Raw genomic sequence first — 17,955 nt, forward strand, 5'->3', positions numbered from 1 at the left:
CCCAAGTAACTGGAATTATAGGCGTGCGCCACCTCTCCCGGCTAACTTTTGTATTTTTAGTAGAGAAGGGGTTTCACCATGTTGACCAGTCTTGAACTCCTGACCTCAGGTGATCCACCCACCTCGGCCTCCCAAAGTGCTGCGATTACAGGCATGAGCCACTGCAACTGGCCCATGCAAGTACTAATAAATATCAGCACACTTCCCTTTTGGCTTGTTTAAACCCCCAGGGTTCTTGGAAAATGTAATCCAGTAGGGATACTAGAATTCCTAACACCATGGCATGTGAGGACGTCAACACAATTCTGGCAAAAGGAAATGGCTCCGTACTTGTACCCCAAGGGTCTGGAGAATTAAGTACACACCTGTTGCAGTAGAAAGGGCACTAGACTGTGTGTCCAAGATCCTGGATTCTAATTGAACTCTGCTGCTCAACAACTGTGTAATTACAGTCAAATTATTTAGCTTCTCTGGATTTTGAAATTTGGTGTTGGACAGGATGAATGGGTTCCAACCTTTTTCCCTTGGGAGGCCCTAATGGTCCCTATATGAGAATACTTGACTGAGAAAATACATATATGCCAAGTCTATTTGTAAGTTTCTTGCCAAGGCTGGTAATCACGCCTGTAATCCCAACACTTTGGGAGGCCAAGGTGGGAGGACGGCTTGAAGACAGGAGTTCAAGATCAGCCTGGGCAACACAGTGAGAACCCATCTCTACAAAAATAAGTTTTTAGATGAGCCACTGTGGTGATGTACACCTGTAGTCTCAGCTACTCAGGAGTCTGAGGCTCGAGGATCACTTGAGCCCAGGAGGTTGAGGCTGCAGCAAGCTGTGACTGCACCACTGCACCCCATCCTGGGTGACAGAACAAGATACTGTCTCTAAAAAAAAGAAGAAGAAGAAATTTCTTGCCAAACCCCACCCCTTGTCATGATTCTGATACCTGCAAATTGCAAAACCTTTGATTAAATGATAAATATAAGAGCTAACAGATTGTGTACTTACTATGTACTGGGCATTGTGCTAATACTTTATAAACGTTAATTTTCATAAGCATTCTGAGGTAATAGTTGCATTTTGCAGATGAGAAAGCTGAGGCTAAAGAATTTCAATAGCTGCTTCAAGCACATACAGCAAAAACGTGACAGTTCTGAAACTTAAACTTGGATCTTCCTCAGGACGTAAACTTACAGCCACTATATTTTACTACTGTAATAGAGTTTCTAGCTCTAACACCCCAAAATTCTGTGACCTCCTTGTTACTGAGAAAAAGGGAGCTGGGAGAGAGATGAACCTGATGATCTGCATGAGTTTTGGATTCCACTCTGTAGGGTCAGAATGAATTTGGAAGTCACTGGGATCAGCCTATGCCATTCTTCCAGTCAGTGAGTACTGAGTCCCTTCTGGCCAGGCACGGTGGTTCACACCTGTAATCCCAGTACTTTGGGAGGCTGAGGTGGGCCAATCACTTGAGGTCAAAAGTTCTAGACCAGCCTGGCCAACTTGGTGAAAACCTGTCTCTACTAAAAATACAAAAATTAGCTGGGCATGGTGGCACACACTTGTAATCCCAGCTACGCAGGAGGCTAAGGCAGGAGAATCGCTTGAACCCAGGAGGCGGAAGTTGCAGTGAGCCGAGATCACACCGCTGCACTCCAGCCTGCGCGGCACAGCAAGACTCCATTTAAAAAAAAAAAAAGAAAGAAAAAAAAGAACTGAGTCCCTTCTATTCAGCAAATGCCAAACACATAATGTACAGTTATTTAATACAAAGATGAATTTATATCCATCTTGCTCTTGAGAGCTTATAGTCTAGGAATGGAAATGAAAGCCACAGCCTAAAATCCAATTGCAAGTTTGAAATGAGAAGAGTTACAATGAATGTCTTTCTGTCCTCCTTTTTTTTCCCCCCCTAGACAAAGTCTTGCTCTGTCACCCAGGCTGGAGTGCAATCATAGCTTGCTGCAGCCTTGACCTCCGGAGCTCAAGCGATCCTCCCATTGCAGCCTCCTGACTAGCTGGGACTACAGGCACGCACCACCATGGCTCTGTCCCCTTTTTAATGAGGAACTAATAGGCAAGTAGGAGACTAGGCAGAGGACATAATATTGTCCCTTATTCAGAAACAGAAAAGTATGATGACAAAGATCATGGACCCTGCAGCCAGATATACCTGACCTTCAACAGTTGCCCCACCAATGCACTAACTGTGTAGCTTAGCATAACGCCATCCTTTGGAACCTCCATTGGCTCCTCTGCACAATGAGAATAATGACAGAATCTACCTGTATTCGTTTCCTGGAACTGCTCGAACAAACACCGCAAACTTCGTGGCTTAAGATGACGTGGCTTATTCTCTCTCTGTTCTGGAGGCCAGAAAGTCTGAAATTAGACTGTCAGCAGAGCCAGGCTTCCCACAAAGGTTCTAGATGAGAACCTTCCTTCCCTCCCCCAGCTCCTGGTGGCTCTTGGTGCTGTCTTTTGGCAGTATAACCCTAACCTCTGCCTCCATCTTCACGTGGCCTTCTCCTTTGTGTCTCTGTGCCTCTTTTACTGTCTCTTAATAGGAAAGGGCATCCTACTCCAGTGGGATCTCGTCTTAACCCTTACTTTAATTGCATCTTCAAAGACCATATTTCCAAATAACGTCACGCTCTAAGACTGTAGACTGACACAGATTTCGGGAGGACACTATTCAACCCACGGTACTATCTCATAGGATTGTCATAGGAAGTAAATGACACGATACGCGTAAAGCATTCAGCACAGTGCCTAACACGTAACAAACTCTCCATAAACGTTAGCTACATACATGTAGGTATACGTATATATGGATATATAACTTTTGTTATTTACTAGATTTGTCAAAGATTTATTTCATTATTTCACCAAACAAAATAGTAACTTTTAACATTTTTTACTCTTCTTTTATTTTATTTTGTGGCAGGGTATCACTCTGTTGCCCAGGCTGGAGTGCAGTGGTACGGTCTTGGCTCACTGCAGCCTCTACCCCCTGGTTTCAAGCAATTCTCCTCTCTCAGCCTACCAAGTAGCTGGGATTACAGGCGCCCGCCACCATGCCTGGCTAATTTTTGTATTTTTAGTACAGACAGGGTTTCACCATGTTGGCCAGGCTGCTCTTGAACTCCTGACCTCAAGTGATCCACCCACCTCAGCCTCCCAAGGTGCTGGGATTACAGGCATGAGCCAGAGCACCTGGCTTTTTTTTTTTTTTTTGAGACAGGATCTCACTCTGTTCCCCAGGCTGGAGTGCATTGGTGCTGTCATAGCTCACTGCAGCCCCAACCTCCCAGGTTCAAACGACCGTCCCACCCGAGCCTCCCGAGTAGAGGAGACTACAAGCATGTGCCACCTGCCCAGCTAATTTTTTTATTTTTTGTAGTTACAGGGTCGTGCCATGTTGCCTGAATGGTCTCGAACTCCGGGCCTCAAGCAGTCCTCCGCCTCGGACTTTCAAAGTACTGGGATTACAGGCGTGAGCCACCATGCCTGGCCCATTTTTAACTCTGTGTAGATGTCCTAATTTGCTTGTTTCTGGTTGTATCATATTTTTTCCTCCCCTTTTCTATTCTGTTGAGTTGTCATCATTATTCTGGTTTGTTATCTCCTTGTCTCTGAGAATGGTTTGAATGTGTGGATATATCGTGAATCTATGTTCTCAATGGGCAGTCTCTTATTGTAGTGGTGATTTTCTTCATTTTCACTCAAGACAGCATTTTGCTCATCGCGTTAAAGGGGGTGAGATTTTGCTTGTTGTTGAGAGTGGTTTCTCCCTGCCCTTCTTTCTGGTGTTATAATGATCATCTTCCATAAATGACCCATTGATTCCTAGGGAGAAGAAGACACACACTCTACTTCGAAGGGGTGACTTCCAGAGTGTGTCTTTCCATCCTTTCTCATTTGTTCTACTCCTATCTTCCACCCAACTGCCACTGGCTCTTCAGGCCTGTACTGTGTCACTTGTTCAGGATTCTATTAGGTTAGTGCAAAAGTAATTGCAGTTTTTGCCATTGAAAGTAATGGAAAAAATTGCAATTACTTTTGCACCAACTGGCTGGGCACGGTGGCTCACGCCTGTAATCCCAGCAATTTGGGAGGCCGAGGTGGATGAATCATTTGAGGTCAGGAGTTCAAGACTAGCCTGACCAACATGGTGAAACCCCATCTCTACTAAAAATACAAAAATTAGCCAGGCGTGGTGGCGGGTGCCTGTAATCCCAGCTACTTGGGAGGCTGAGGCAGGAGAAGCCCTTGAACCCAGGAGGCAGAGGTTGAAGTGAGCTGAGATCATGCCACTGCACTCCAGCCTGGGTGACAGAGCGAGACTCTGTCTCAAAAACAAAAAACGAAAAGCAAAAAAAAAAATATACATATATATATATTTTGGACCAACCTACTATTTCCTCAGGGAATTCTTGCAGCCCACTCTAAGCCCACACCCCGCCCCCCACCCACCTCCCCAGCTACAGTGAATGAATGGGCTGATTCATGTCCTGGACAGCACGGAGCACTCAACTAAGGACAGCCCTGAGTACTCAGCCAGACCCTGGACTCTGCCTGGGGCTTTTCAGCAGGGTCCTGAGGTCTGTGATCTGGAATTGACTCTGGCTGGAGTCCAAATTGGACTCAATACGCACTCTGAGCACCAGGCAGAGCTCCAGGATGGGCCTGTCCAAGTGGGGACTGGCTCTAGGCTGGCCTGAACTCCAAATGCCTGCCATGGCCCAGGACTCTGAGCTGGGCTGTAGGATCAGCCGCTCTGGACAGCCAAGGCCTAACCCCAGACTTTTTTTTTTTTTTTTTTTTTTTTTTTGCTTGCTTTCTCCTCAGCAGTGCCCATTTCTCAAATGAAAGGCAAGCCAGTAAGCACATGGAAGGAAATACTGGACTATTTATTGCAAAGTGAGAATTGTCAGCTTGAGAAGCAAGGAAGTGGCCGGGCCCCCAGAAGGCCCTTCTACAACAAAACAATCAAGAAACAAGAGAAGGAGAAAGAAACGGGGTGCGGGAATGAGCTGATGTGCAGAAACAGCCTCCTCGTCCAACTCGGGGACCTTCCTCTCAAGAAATACCCTCGTGTTGTGGTGTTTGCACCACTCTCTGGGCAGTGCAGGCAGCGTGTTCCCCAGGCTGGGGTCTCTGATGAGCACAAAGGAATTCCAGGAACCAAGAGCCTTCTCAGCAGTCAGTCTATCTGAGAAACCAGGCCCAAGCAGTGAAAGCAGGGAGTGGCTCCTCCAGGCCTCTGCCTTAGCAGGAAATGAAGGAACTCTCTGGTCCTCAGTCTTGGACAGGTGAGCTGAGGACACCTGGAGCAGCAGGAATCCCACGAGCTCAGCTTCACCGAGACTTCAGGATGAGGCGGGTCTTCCCATCTCCGATGAAGCACCTTGAAAGAAAGATGACCCAGTAAGGTCTCAGCCCCGGAGGAGAGACCCAGCCCTTCGCCACATGTCTCCAGGCTCAGAACTCTCCAGAGAGATGACTTCCTGAGCCTCCCCAGCCTTAATAGCCAGATTCCCTTGGGGAGAGGGAGACACTGTTTCCTGCTTGGTTTCTTTTTTTTTTCTTTTTTTCTTTTTTTAATTGAGACAGGGTCTCACTCACCCAGGCTGGAGTACAGTAGCGTGATCTCAGCTCACTGCAGCTTCCACCTCCCGGGTTCAAGCAATTCTCATACCTCAGCCTCCCGAGTAGCTGGGACTACAGACAAACACCACTATACCTGACTGATTTTTGTATTTTTAATAGAGATAGGGTTTTACCATGTTGACCAGGCTGGTGTCCAACTCCTGACTTCAAGTGATCCACCCACCTTGGCCTCCCAAAGTGCTGGGAGTACAGGCGTGAGCCACACGCCTGGGTCCTGCTTAGTTTCTAACCCTTTTCCTGAAGATGCTCATTGCTGCCACTCTGAAAGCCCAGGAAAAAATGAATAGTGATGGCCGGGCGCAGTGGCTCACACCTGTAACCCAGCGCTTTGGGAGGCAGATCACTTGAGGTCAGGAGTTGGAGACCAGCCTGGCCAATATGGTGAAGCCCCATCTCTACCAAAAAAAAAAAATTACAAAAACTGGCTGGGCACAGTGGCTCATGCCTATAATCCTAGCACTTTGGGAGGCCCAGGAAGGTGGATCACATGAGGTCAGGAGTTTGAGACCAGCCTGGTCAACACAGTGAAACCCTGTCTCTACTAAAAATATAAAAATTAGCCAGGCATGGTGGCATGCACCTGTAATCCCAGCTACTCAGAAGGCCGAGGCAGGAGAATTGCTTGAACCCAGGAGGCAGAGGTTGCAGTGAGCTGAGATTTCGCACTGCACTCCAGCCTGGGTGACAGAGACTCCGTCTCAAAAAAAAAAAGAAAAAAAAAGGGGGCCTGACCCCCATAGCTCAGTGATTGATTCTGAAGTGGGCAAATCACCCACGCACGGTGGGTCAGTTCAAACCAGTGAATACCAGACCCTAGCTTTTTGCTAGATCTTGTTGTTCTATTTCCTCTAGAGTTGTTAAGCTGCCGAGATACAAGTCTCGAGTGGCTGGTAAGCATCTTCGCCTCCATTGGAGATAGACTTTGGGTGGCCTAGGCAGGAGGATCATTTGAGGTCAGGAATTTGAAACCAGCCTGACCAACATGGTGAAACCCCATCTCTACTAAAAATACTGAAAAAATCGCCTGGTGTGGTGGCAGGTGCCTGTAATCCCAGTTACTTGGGAGACTGAAGCAGGAGAATTGCTTGAATCCAGGAGGCAGAGGTTGCACTGAGCTGAGATCACACCACTGCTCTCTAGCCTGGGCAACAGAGGGAGACTCTGTCAAAAAAAAAAAAAAAAAGGAGAAAGATCAAATCCTAAAGACATTGTCTGAGCACCACCTGAAACCACTGCTCCCTGTGAAGTTTCTGATGATGTAAGCCAATGAATTCCTCTTTATGGCAAACGCTGTTTTGAAATAGATCTCTGTCACTTGCAACCAAAGCTCCTAGATGGAGCCATTTTCTTTGCCTCTAAAGAGGCTTCCTCTTTTCTCTTCCAAACCCAAGTGAGAGCCTAGCCCTCTAGCCCCGGACTCTCTGAGAGATGTTGCCAAGTGCCCATTCCACGGGCCAGTGACCCTGTGTCACACTCCTACCTAATGAGCAGTCCAACAAGCAGGCCAGCCAGGAGTGGGCCCAGCCAGTAGATCCAGTGGAAGTCCCAGTGGTTGGCCACCACTGCAGGTCCAAAAGCACGGGCCGGATTCATGCAGCCTCCAGACACAGTGCCCCTGCAAACACCCAGGCACCCCGGTCACCAGGATCCCAGCCAGGCCCCACCTCACCTCACGCTCATGTCCCCAACTAGGCCTAGTCACACACCACCCAGAAACCCTCTCTAAACTCCCACATCATGAGCTCCTGGGTAGATCCTAAAGAAGGTAGAGAGGCTATCAGCACTAGGAAGCAGAAGGTGTGGCTCCCCACTGGGTGTGCAGTCCAGCACTCCCCACAAACTCCTCTAGAACACCCAGCAAAAATGCCTGCTCAGCGACGGCAGGAAGAGAAGCTGGATCTACATCTGTTCCAAAGTCTACAGAGCAAAGTCCATCAGTTTCAGTCCTTTTGGAGTCAAGCTGACCTAGATTCAAAACCCAGCCCACATATTATAAAATAACGAAAAGTGTATCATTGGATTGTTTGTGACCCAAAGAATAAATGCTTGAAGGGATGAATACCCTGTTTACTTTGACGTGATCATTACACATTGCTTGCCTGTATCAAAACACCTCATGTAACCTCAGCCAGGCACGGTGGCTCACGCCTGTAATCCCAGCAGTTTAGGAGGCTGAGGCAGGCAGACCACTTGAGGTCAGGAGTTCAAGACCAGCCTGGCCAACATGGTGAAACCCCGTTCCTACTAAAAATACAAAAATTAGCCAGGTGTGGTGGCGCATGCCTATAATCCCAGCTACTGGGGAGGCTGAGGCAGGATAATCGCTTGAACTTGGGGGTTGAAAGTTGCAGTGAGCCATGATCATGCCACTGCACTCCAGCCTGGGTGACAGAGCAAGACTCTGTCTCAAAAACTAAAACTAAAACTAAAATAAAATAATGAACAGTATAAGTGGATTGTTTGCAACACAAAGAATAAATGCTTGAGGGGATGAATACCCCATTTACCCTGACATGGTAATTATGCATTGCATGCCTATATCAAAGCGTCTCATGTAACCCAGAAATATATACACCTACTAGGTTCAACCACAAAATTTTAAAAATATATATATATAAAGAAAGAAAAACCCCAGCCTAGATAGTTCTAGTTGTGGGGAGCTCCATGAACCTCTCTGTATTCAAGTGAGGTGAAAGTGACTATCCCATAGGTTGTCATCAGAAGTGAATGAGAAAATGCAAACGGAGCCCACATCTCGAATATAATTAATGTACAAAAAGCATTAACTGATCTAACTGGTCCAGATGAGGCCCTTGTTGCACCACAAGCTTAAGGCCCAGAATCTCCTACAGGGAGACTCTTCCCCAGGTGCACCTCTCTCGTTCTGGGGCTCTGTCTTTACCCCATTCTCTCAAGCTGGGGGCCTGTAGACCTCATCCCCACCCTGTGTCCAGCTTCGAAGTCAAAAGACTTGTAAGTGAATCAAAGGCCACTAGGGGGAAGCAAAGCATGGCCACAACTTTACACATTCCCCAGGCTCCACCTCCCAAAGCTGAGGGAGAGCTGACCCAGGAGAAAGGTTAGGCTTGGTTCTGTGTCCAAAAGAAAGGAAAGAGTCAGACATTAGGGAGAGGCTCCCTGGGCTGGGCAATGTGGCTCATGCCTGTAATCCCAGTACTTTGAGAGGCCAATGCAGGAGGATGGCTTGAAGCCAGGAGTTAAAGACTAGCCTGGGCAACATAGCATAGCCCCCATCTCTAAATAAAATAAATAAGAAAAATAAAAAGGGCTCACTCATCCTCTTGTCCCAAATCTGTCACTTAATTTGCCACTGCCCACTGACCTTAAATAAGTCACTTCTGTCATCTCTGAGCCTCAGTTTCCTTATCTATAAAACGGGAGACATCATCCCCAATCTTGTTGCCTTAATCCCTTCCAAAGCCTGCTGGGAAACTCAAAATAAAGGAGACAACAGCTACAGGTGCTTTTTGTAATCCTGAGGCTAAAACCTGGCTGCCCAGTGACCAAATGAACACAGTTCACAGAAATGTTGTATTTACGCTACGAAAATTGGAAAACATCACGTACAAATTTAAATTTCTGACTTCCTTTGAATGAAATCATCACCCCAGACCCGTGTTCCCAGCAATAATTGACAAGAGCTGAACTGACTGGAGCGCCTCCAACACCGCAGTCCCCACCACTCCCTGTTGTCTGCCTGATGCCGGCCCACCTCCTCATTTGCAGCACCTTCCTGGCCCCTAATAGCAACTGAATCTGTGGCCCTCAGGCCTGAGCTCCTCCAGAGCTGAACAGTGCAGATCTGGGCATGGTCGCCCCACTGCCAAGGGACACTCACCCGGCCAGGATATCCACAGTGACAGCAAAGCCGATGGAGAATGGGGCCAGAGGGCCCTTTGTCTTCTCATTGATGGCACCCATGCACACGGCCAGGGCCAGCAGCGTCGTCAGGATGATCTCTGCCCCCAACGCCCCTGCCACCTGCCCGTGCTCCTGGACAGTCACAAAGGCTGCCCCAGACGCATTCCAGAACTTCTGCTCGGGACTCACCGCCTGCACAGAGAAGCTGCTCAGCCTCACAGTGGGGCAGAGAGACAGCTGGAAACTGAGGGGAGAGGGCTTAAAACATGCCTGCCCACCGTAAGGGCCAGTGAAGGGTTATGTCCAATGTCAGTTACATAGACCTGGATCCACATCCCAGCTCTGCCAGATTTTACTCTGTGACCCTGTGTGAGCTACTGAACCTCTCTGAGCCTCACTTTGTTCAGCTGAAAAATAGGAATGGGGCTAGGCGTGGCGGCTCACGCCAGCAACTCCAGCACTTTGGGAGGCCGAGGTGGGTGGATCACTTGAGCCCAGGAGTTCGAGACCAGCCTCGCCAACATGTGAAACCCCATCTCCACTAAAAATACAAAAATTAGCGGGGTAAGGTGGCAGGGACTTGTAATCCCAGCTGCTCAGGAGGCTGAGGCACAAGAATCACTTGAACTCTGGAAGCGGAAGTTGCAGTGAGCTGAGATCACACACACCACCGCACCCCAACCTGAACAACAGAGCAAGACTCCATCTCAAAAGAAAAAAGAAAAAGAAAACTGAGGATAACCCAGTCATGGCTCCAGGTTACAGGCCTAAAGCTTAGATGATCCTCTTTGAGAAGAAGAACATAAACTGTCTTTTTTTTCTTTCTTTGAGACAGAGTCTAGCTCCATCACCCAGGCTGGAGTGCAGTGACCCGATCATAGCTCACTACAGCCTCGATCTCCTGGGCTCCAGTGATCCTCCTACCTCAGCCTCTCATGTAGCTGGGATCACAGGTACATACCAACCACGCCCACCTAATTTTTTTATTATTATTTTTTGTAAAGATGGGGGGGTCTCACATGTTGCCCAGGCTGGTCTGGAACTCCTAGGCTCAAGTGATCCTCCTGCCTCCGCCTCCCAAAATGCTGGGATTACAGGCATCAGCTGCCATGTGCGGCTCAAAATACTTTACGCTTACAAACTTTACAAACACATATGATCAGGTGAACTCATTGCTAGGCCCCCATAGAACTGTGGAAGGGGCGTATGCAGGAGGGCCCTGAAGCCTGAGCTCAATTACTTCTACAGGCAGTCAGCCTCAGGGCTGTCACAGCCCCAAAAGGGAAAGACAGCGCAGTGCGCAAGCTTCTGGACTCTGGACCCAGTCGGGGCTGCGCTGCTTACAAGCACGTCTGAACTTGAGCAAGTTGCCTGCTTCTCTGCCCCTCTGTTTTCTCATCTATAAAATAGGGATGATACTGACAGCTCCCGGCTCACAGACAAGGCCGCTGGTGTGCCTGGCACAAGGTAAGCGCTGTCTATGAGCTGACTGTGGTTTCTCGTAAAGTTGCTGGGAGATGAAATAAGAGAATATGTGTAAAACATTTAGCAGGGAGAATGTGCTCAGGGAACCGTGCTGTCCCACAACTGGCAGAGCCGTGTTTCACAGGTTTTAAGTGGCAGGGCTTGAGCTAGGTCTGGGCACTGCTTTTCCTCAAGAAGCAGAGCAGGAAGGTCCCGGGCATGTTCCATAGATAGGGGAACAGACTGTGGCTCTCAAATGGGAGCATGGAGAGACCAGGGCGGGGGATGACAGTAAAGTGAGGCTTGAGAACAAAGTCTGCGGTGGGTCAGCAGTTACAGCTTCAGACCCTATCGCAGCCAAGCTAACAGAGCTCCCCATCCACCACCCCCAACACACCCACCAAGCAAGGCCCACATCTTGACGGGCTTGAAGGGTCCCTGGCTGAACTGAGACTTAAGGGCAAAAGGAAAGAGAGAGAGGAAAAAAAGAAAAAGAGGGATGGATTTATGCATAAAGCTATGAAAATTCTGTGGCTGGCCAGGCTGGGTCACTCATGCCTGTAATCCCAGCACTTTGGGAGGCCAAGGCAGGAAGATCACTTGAGACCAAGAGTTGGAGACCAATGGGGTCAACATAGTGAGAGCCCACCTCTACAAAAAAATTTTTTTAATGAGTTGGGTGTGGTGACACACACCTATAGTCCCAGCTACTCAAGAGGCTGAGGTAGGAGGATCACTTGAGCCCAGGAGGTCCAGCCTGCAGTCAGCTATGATTGCACCACCACACTCCAGCCTGGACAACAGAGTGAGACCCCATCTCTAAAATAAAAAAAGAGAGGCCGGGCGCAGTGGCTCACGCTTGTAATCCCAGCACTTTGGGAGGCCGAGGCAGACAAATCACTTGAGCTCAGGAGTTCAAGACCAGCCTGGCCAATATGGTGAAACCCCGTCTCTACTAAAAATACAAAAATTAGCCAGGTATGGTGGCATGCGCCTGTAATTCCGGTTACTCAGGAGGCTGAGGCAGGAGAATTGCTTGAGCTCAGGAGGTAGAGGTTGCAGTGAGCCGAGATCACACCACTGCACTCCAGCCTGGGTGACAGAGTGAGACTCCATCAAAAAAAAAAAAAAAAGCAAATAAAAAAAAATAAAATAAAATGCAAAAAGAAAGAAAGAGAGAAGAAAAACATCCACTAATTCCACTGGCAGAAATAAGCAAAAGATTGGACATTTCCCCACTCCCCACTGTCCCCCCCGACACACACACACATCATACACCTCCAGCAGCCCCATCAGAGAGGAAGCCACTAGCCCAGCGCCTGGGGTTCACCCACCTTGGCCAAGGCAGCCCCGAGCATCCCCCCGAGCAGCTGTGAGACCCAGTACGGGAGGAGCATCACCAGGTTGAGGCCTCCGATCAGCGTGGCTGCCAGGGACACGGCAGGGTTGAAGTGTCCACCACTGTAACCCACAAGAGCAGAGGGAGTCATGAGCCCAGGGCTGACCACATGGCTGGCACTCGAGACAGCATGTCCCAGCCAACCCACCAGGCTGGTTTCACAGGGTGAGAGTCAGTCCAGGGCCCAGCTCAAATACAAAGAGACGCCAAATTGCTTCCAATTTCCCTGAGATGCCAGGCAGAGGGTAAGAGATAAAGGGCAGCCTTTACGTCCTAAGTCCAGCCCCCAGGATGGCCCTGGAGGAAGCACGTGTAGGAGACCATCCCTTAACTCCTCCCTGACTCCCTCCGAGCCTCCCTCCAGCCCTTCAGAGATGTGGCCACAGGTCACATTGAGACACCAAGGCTCCAAGTTAGTAGCCCATGAGCCGTATCCAGGCCTCCCCTTATGATTTGTTTGATTTTATGAGACAGAGTCTTGCTCTGTTGCCCACGCTGGAGTGCAGTGGTATGATCTCGGCTCACTGCAACCTCCACCTTTTGAGTTCAAGCAATGCTCCTGACTCAGCCTCCCAAGTGGCTGGGATGACAGGCGTGTGCCACCATTCCCAGCTGATTTTTGTATTTTTAGTAGAGACGATGTTTCACCATATTGGTCAGGCTGGTCTTGAACTCCTGACCTCAAGCAATCCACTCACGTCAGCCTCCCAAAGTGCTGGGGTTGCAGGCATGAGCTACTTTGCCCGGCCCGGGTCTCCCCTTATGAGTAGCTAGGCCCTGAATAAGACCTCCTGATTGGTTGAACTGCTCAGCCAATGAAAACCCTACTTGTGGTCTGAAAGTGTGATGGGTGTAAAATGCAGATTTGGAGTTCGGGCTGGAAATGGCATGGAGAATCCTGGGGTGGAATTGGAGGTTCATGACCAGGTTGGGGACTGGGATTGGGAGTTTGGGGTGTGGAAGGGAATTAGACAAGTCAGAACCTGAGGTCAAAGGGCAGGTTGCAGTTGATCAGCCACTCCCTGGCCCATGGGTAAAGAGCCTTCCTATTCATCAAGATGTTCAACCAGCCCAGGCCCCAGAGCCAGGGTGGCTGCACTCACCAGTGTCCCATCCAGTCCCACTCTAATGGAGGAACTATTGTCACAGTTTGGCCTCCTGAATCCATCTGGTTTCCAGGAATGGATACTCCCCAATGAGAGAGAAAGGGACCCCAAGACTCCCCATGTCACGCAAGAACCAAAGTGCCCCCCAAATGTTAAGAGCCCACCAATGAGTTTACCCAACCTCCAATGGACATAGGACATTCAGCTGAGACTGGACAGAGGACCTCAGCTCTACATAAAAGGACTTTGTCCAACACCCTGATACCTCAAGACCAGCTGCCCCAACTTGTCTGACTCAGCTCTGGGCCCAGACCCTCATGCATGGTTTGATTTGATTTGATTTTTTTTTTCTTTTTTTGAGACGGGGTCTCACTTTGTCACCCAGGCTGGAGTGCAATGGTGCAATCTCGGCTCACTGCAACCTCCGCCTCCTGGGTTCAAGCGATTCTCCTGCTTCAGCCTCCCAAGTAGCTGGAATTACAGGGGCGTGCCACCACGGGGTTTTGTCATGTTGGCCAGGCTGCTCTTGAACTCCTGACCTCAGGTGATTCACCTGCCTCGGCCTCCCAAAGTGCTGGGATTACAGGCGTGAGCCACCGTGCCCAACCTCCATGCATGGTTTGAAAGCACCAGCCAGTGCTAAACTCCACAGGTTGGGAAGAGGGGCAGCCGGGCCTACTTGGCCTCAAGTAGCTTAGCCTGGGCTCTGCTGAGATACACAGATGGAGTCAGGGTGAGGCGGCTTCCCACGGGAGCCCCAAAAGGGAGAGAAACTGTCATTCAGAGCATGGCTGTACCAGGAGGGCCAGGTGACGAGAATCACACATTTCCTGGTTTACACTCATTAGCAATAAAACAATCAAGACACATTCATTCCTTCATTCACTGTTCACTCAGCAAATATTTCTCTAACATTTACTCTGTGCCAGGTGCTGTGGTGCTTATAACTTACATACATAACTTATCCTGGATCCGGTGAACAACCTCAAAGTCAGTGTCTGGCACGCAGTAGGTGCTGAATAAATATTTGTCAAAAAAGCCAAACAGAGAGGCAGTATTTGCAGTGCCAAAGAGATGATCTTTCCTGCCAGCTGGCCTGGGTTCAAAGCCCAGCTCTGCCACTGAAGAGCTGTGTGACATTGGCCAAGTTACATAACCTCTCTGTGCCTCAGTGATCTCTGCCTGAGAAAGCTATTGCAACGATACAAAGAATTAATACGTGTACAGCCCATAGTACTATCTATGGAGTTAGCATTCAATAAACATCAGCTATTATTATTACTCACATTTATACCACTGCACACAGAGGCTTCGGCAACTTGCTGTGGTCACCCAGCTAAGAAGTGATAAAGGTTACCTTCAATCTCAGATCCGTCCAAAGGGAATATCATATACTTTTTCTTTCACTCACAGCCTCCCTTGGACGTCTAAAGAGACGTGGTTTTGTTTGTTTGTTTGTTTGTTTGTTTTTGGAGATGGAGTCTCACTCTGTTGCCCAGGCTGGAGTGCAGTAGCACAATCTTGGCTCAATGCAACCTCCCCCTCCTGGTTCAAGCAATTATTCTGCCTCAGCCTCCCAAGTAGCTGGGACTCCAGGTACCTGCCACCACTCCCAGCTAATTTTTGTAGCTTTAGTAGAGACAGGGTTTCACCCTGTTGGCCAGGCTGCTTTCCAACTCCTGACCTCAGGTGATCCACACGCCTCAGCCTCCCGAAGTGCTGGGATTACAGGCGTGAGCCACTGCACCCAGTCTAAAGAGATGTTAAAGCTCTTTTCCATTCTGGTTTTCTCAGAAACAGTATTTCTGTTTCCCCATTCAGATCTATGTTTTGAGTGAGATTTGATACAGACCAACCATGTCCCAGATCACTCTGCCAGGCACCCCATTCAGGATCTTCGTCGTGCTGGCTGGCTCTCCTGGGAACCAGCAGCCATGTCCACAGACCTTCCCATTGATCCTCTACCCAGATGAGAGCTAAGCCAGAGAAGCCTGTCCCTTTCCCTGCCCCTCCTTCTTGGTCACCTCTTGATAAGCCAGGACCACTGCAAATCCCCGCATACCCAGGTGGGAAAACCTGGCTCAGGTCTTCTGTGCATTTCTGCTTTCCCTAAAACCCCCTTCTAGTGGTAACAATAACACAGCAACCAATGCCTATTGTATGTTTGGTGTGTGCCAGGCGCTCTACTTCATTTAATTCTCACGCCTCCCCCCGAGGCACTTGGATTTGAGCGCTGGAGCCGGACAGCTTGTTCTTGATTGCCGGCTCTGCCACTCTCTGGCCCTCTAAGCTTGGACAGATTACACAGCCTCTCTCTTTTGCAGCTATAAAATGGGGTTAATAACAAGACATACCCCACAAGGCTTTTGTGAGGATTAAATAACAAATATCTATAAAGTAATTAGACTAGTGCCTGGTACATGGTTAGCAATATAGATGTGTTGGCTTGAAAAAAAACCATTTAAAAGTACGCTACTATTCCCATTTTATAGGTGGGGAACTTTGGGTTTAGAGAGTGACTTGCCAGCCAGGCATGGTGGCTCACACCTGTAATCCCAAAACTTTGGGAAGCCAAGGCAGGAGGATCGCTTGAGACGAGGAGTTCAAGACTAGCCTGGGCAACATAGTGAGACCCCATCTCTACCACAAAATTTAAAACTTAGTTGGGTGCTGTGGCACATGCCTGTGATCCAGCTACTCAAAAAGAGAATGACTTGCCCAAAGTCACAAGCTCACAGGCTGTGGGGTCTGGAGGTGACCCCAGACAGTCTGACTCCCAACCCCATCGTTATCCAGAGCGCTCCTTGAAATCCCCAATATATGCGCCCAGGGGTCCTTGACAACAGCTTTGCTTTCCACCCCCAGCGCCCCAAGTCAGCACCAGGCTGAATCCTCAGAGCTGGTCTCACCTGATATTCCCCAGCGTGGCAATCACGAGCCCCAAAGCCAACCCATGGGCCAGGGCCGGCTGCAGCAGTCCAGTGTCCGTCCCATTCTCGATGACCGACAGGCACCCGATGAAGATGAAGAGAGCAGAGCCCAGCAGTTCGACCAGGCACGGCTGCACAAACCGTTCATACCAGGACACTCGCCACCTGCCACCCACACTCGGCTCCCTGGCCTTGCCGTTGCCAAATTCAGGCTCACACATGGCTATCTGCCGTAGGGAAAAAGGGACAGAGGACACGGGTGGGAGGCAAGTCCAGATACAGAAGGTCCCGACCCCCAACCCCGAATTAATTCACAGCCCCCCTTGCTCTGCCAGCCTGGAGAGGAAGATGCTGGCAGAGGGCTCACCTCTCCAGACATCAGGATCAGGTGGCACAAACATCAGGCTGTTGCCTGAGCGGCTGGGAAACCTGCACCTGCTGTCCGGGACGCTGTTATCTCCTAGGGACAGGACCTGCTGGTCACACTATAGGCTCTGCCCCTTTTAAAGGGCTGCAGAGGCTCAATGCAAGTGCAGAGAAAGCAATAAACCTCAGGTAGGAGGCGGCTCTGAGGCCCAGAGGAGGAAATTTTTTTAAATCTCAACAGGGCAGGATGAGGGAGTCAGGGATTGCTGAACTTTCCACCAATGAGGGAAAAACCTGCCAGCTTGGCTATGTCATCTGGGAGCACACTCCAGGCTGTAGAAGGTGGGAGATGGGTCCAGCACCCCAGCTCCCCATGGTCCAAAGCAGGACAGTGCATGTAAGTGGGTCCCACTGGGTTGGAACGTCACATGTTAAGAAACAGCAAACTCAGCCAGGCACAGTGGCCCACACCTGGAATCCCAGCACTTTGGGAGGCTGAGGTGGGTGGATCACTTGAGGTCAGGAGTTCAAGACCAGCCTGGCCAACATGGTGAAACCTCACCTCTACTAAAAACACAAAACTCAGTCGGGCGTGGTGGTGCATGCCTGTAATCCCAGCTACTTAGCGGGGCGAAGGCAGGAGAATCATTTGAACCTAGGAGGCGAAGATTGCGGTAAGCCAAGATCGTGCAACTGCACTCCAGCCTGGGCAACAGAGCAAGGCTCTGGGAAAAAAGAAAAAAAGGAAAGAGAAAGAAGAAAGAAAAGAAAAGAGAAAAAGAAAGAGGGAGGGAGGGAAGAAGAAAGAGAGAGAAAGGAAGGAAGGAAGGAAGGAAGGAAGGAAGGAAGGAAGGAAGGAAGGAAGGAAGGAAGGAAAGAAGGAAGGAAGGAAGGAAAAGAAAGAAAGAAGAAAGAAAGAAAGAGAAAGAGAGAAAGAAAGAGAGAGAGAGAGGGAGGGAGGGAAGGGAAGGAAGAGATGGTGTGTTGGTGTTTGCCTGTAATCCCAGCTACTCAGGAGGATGAGGCATGAGAATCACTTGAACCCAGGACCCAGAGGTTGCAGTGAGCTGAGATCACACCACTGCACTCCAGCCTGGGCAACAGAGTGAGACCCTGTCTCAAAAAAAAAAA

The 17,955-nt window shown here is 49.3% G+C and overlaps 1 protein-coding gene across 1 annotated transcript; it reads right to left on the bottom strand.

Moving 5' to 3' along the window:
• Window positions 1-4,896: 4,896 nt before the first annotated feature.
• Window positions 4,897-16,936, bottom strand: AQP8 (aquaporin 8). Its single transcript, XM_025371533.1, has 6 exons — window positions 16,826-16,936; window positions 16,438-16,685; window positions 12,358-12,484; window positions 9,537-9,751; window positions 7,158-7,292; window positions 4,897-5,414 (listed from the first exon to the last, which is right to left on the bottom strand). Exons 1-6 carry the CDS (start codon window positions 16,835-16,837, stop codon window positions 5,366-5,368), a joined length of 786 nt encoding a protein of 261 aa, XP_025227318.1. The 5' UTR covers window positions 16,838-16,936; the 3' UTR covers window positions 4,897-5,365.
• Between the last annotated feature and the right edge of the window lie 1,019 nt (window positions 16,937-17,955).

Source organism: Theropithecus gelada, chromosome 20, assembly GCF_003255815.1.
Source record: "Theropithecus gelada isolate Dixy chromosome 20, Tgel_1.0, whole genome shotgun sequence".
NCBI lineage: Eukaryota > Metazoa > Chordata > Mammalia > Primates > Cercopithecidae > Theropithecus > Theropithecus gelada.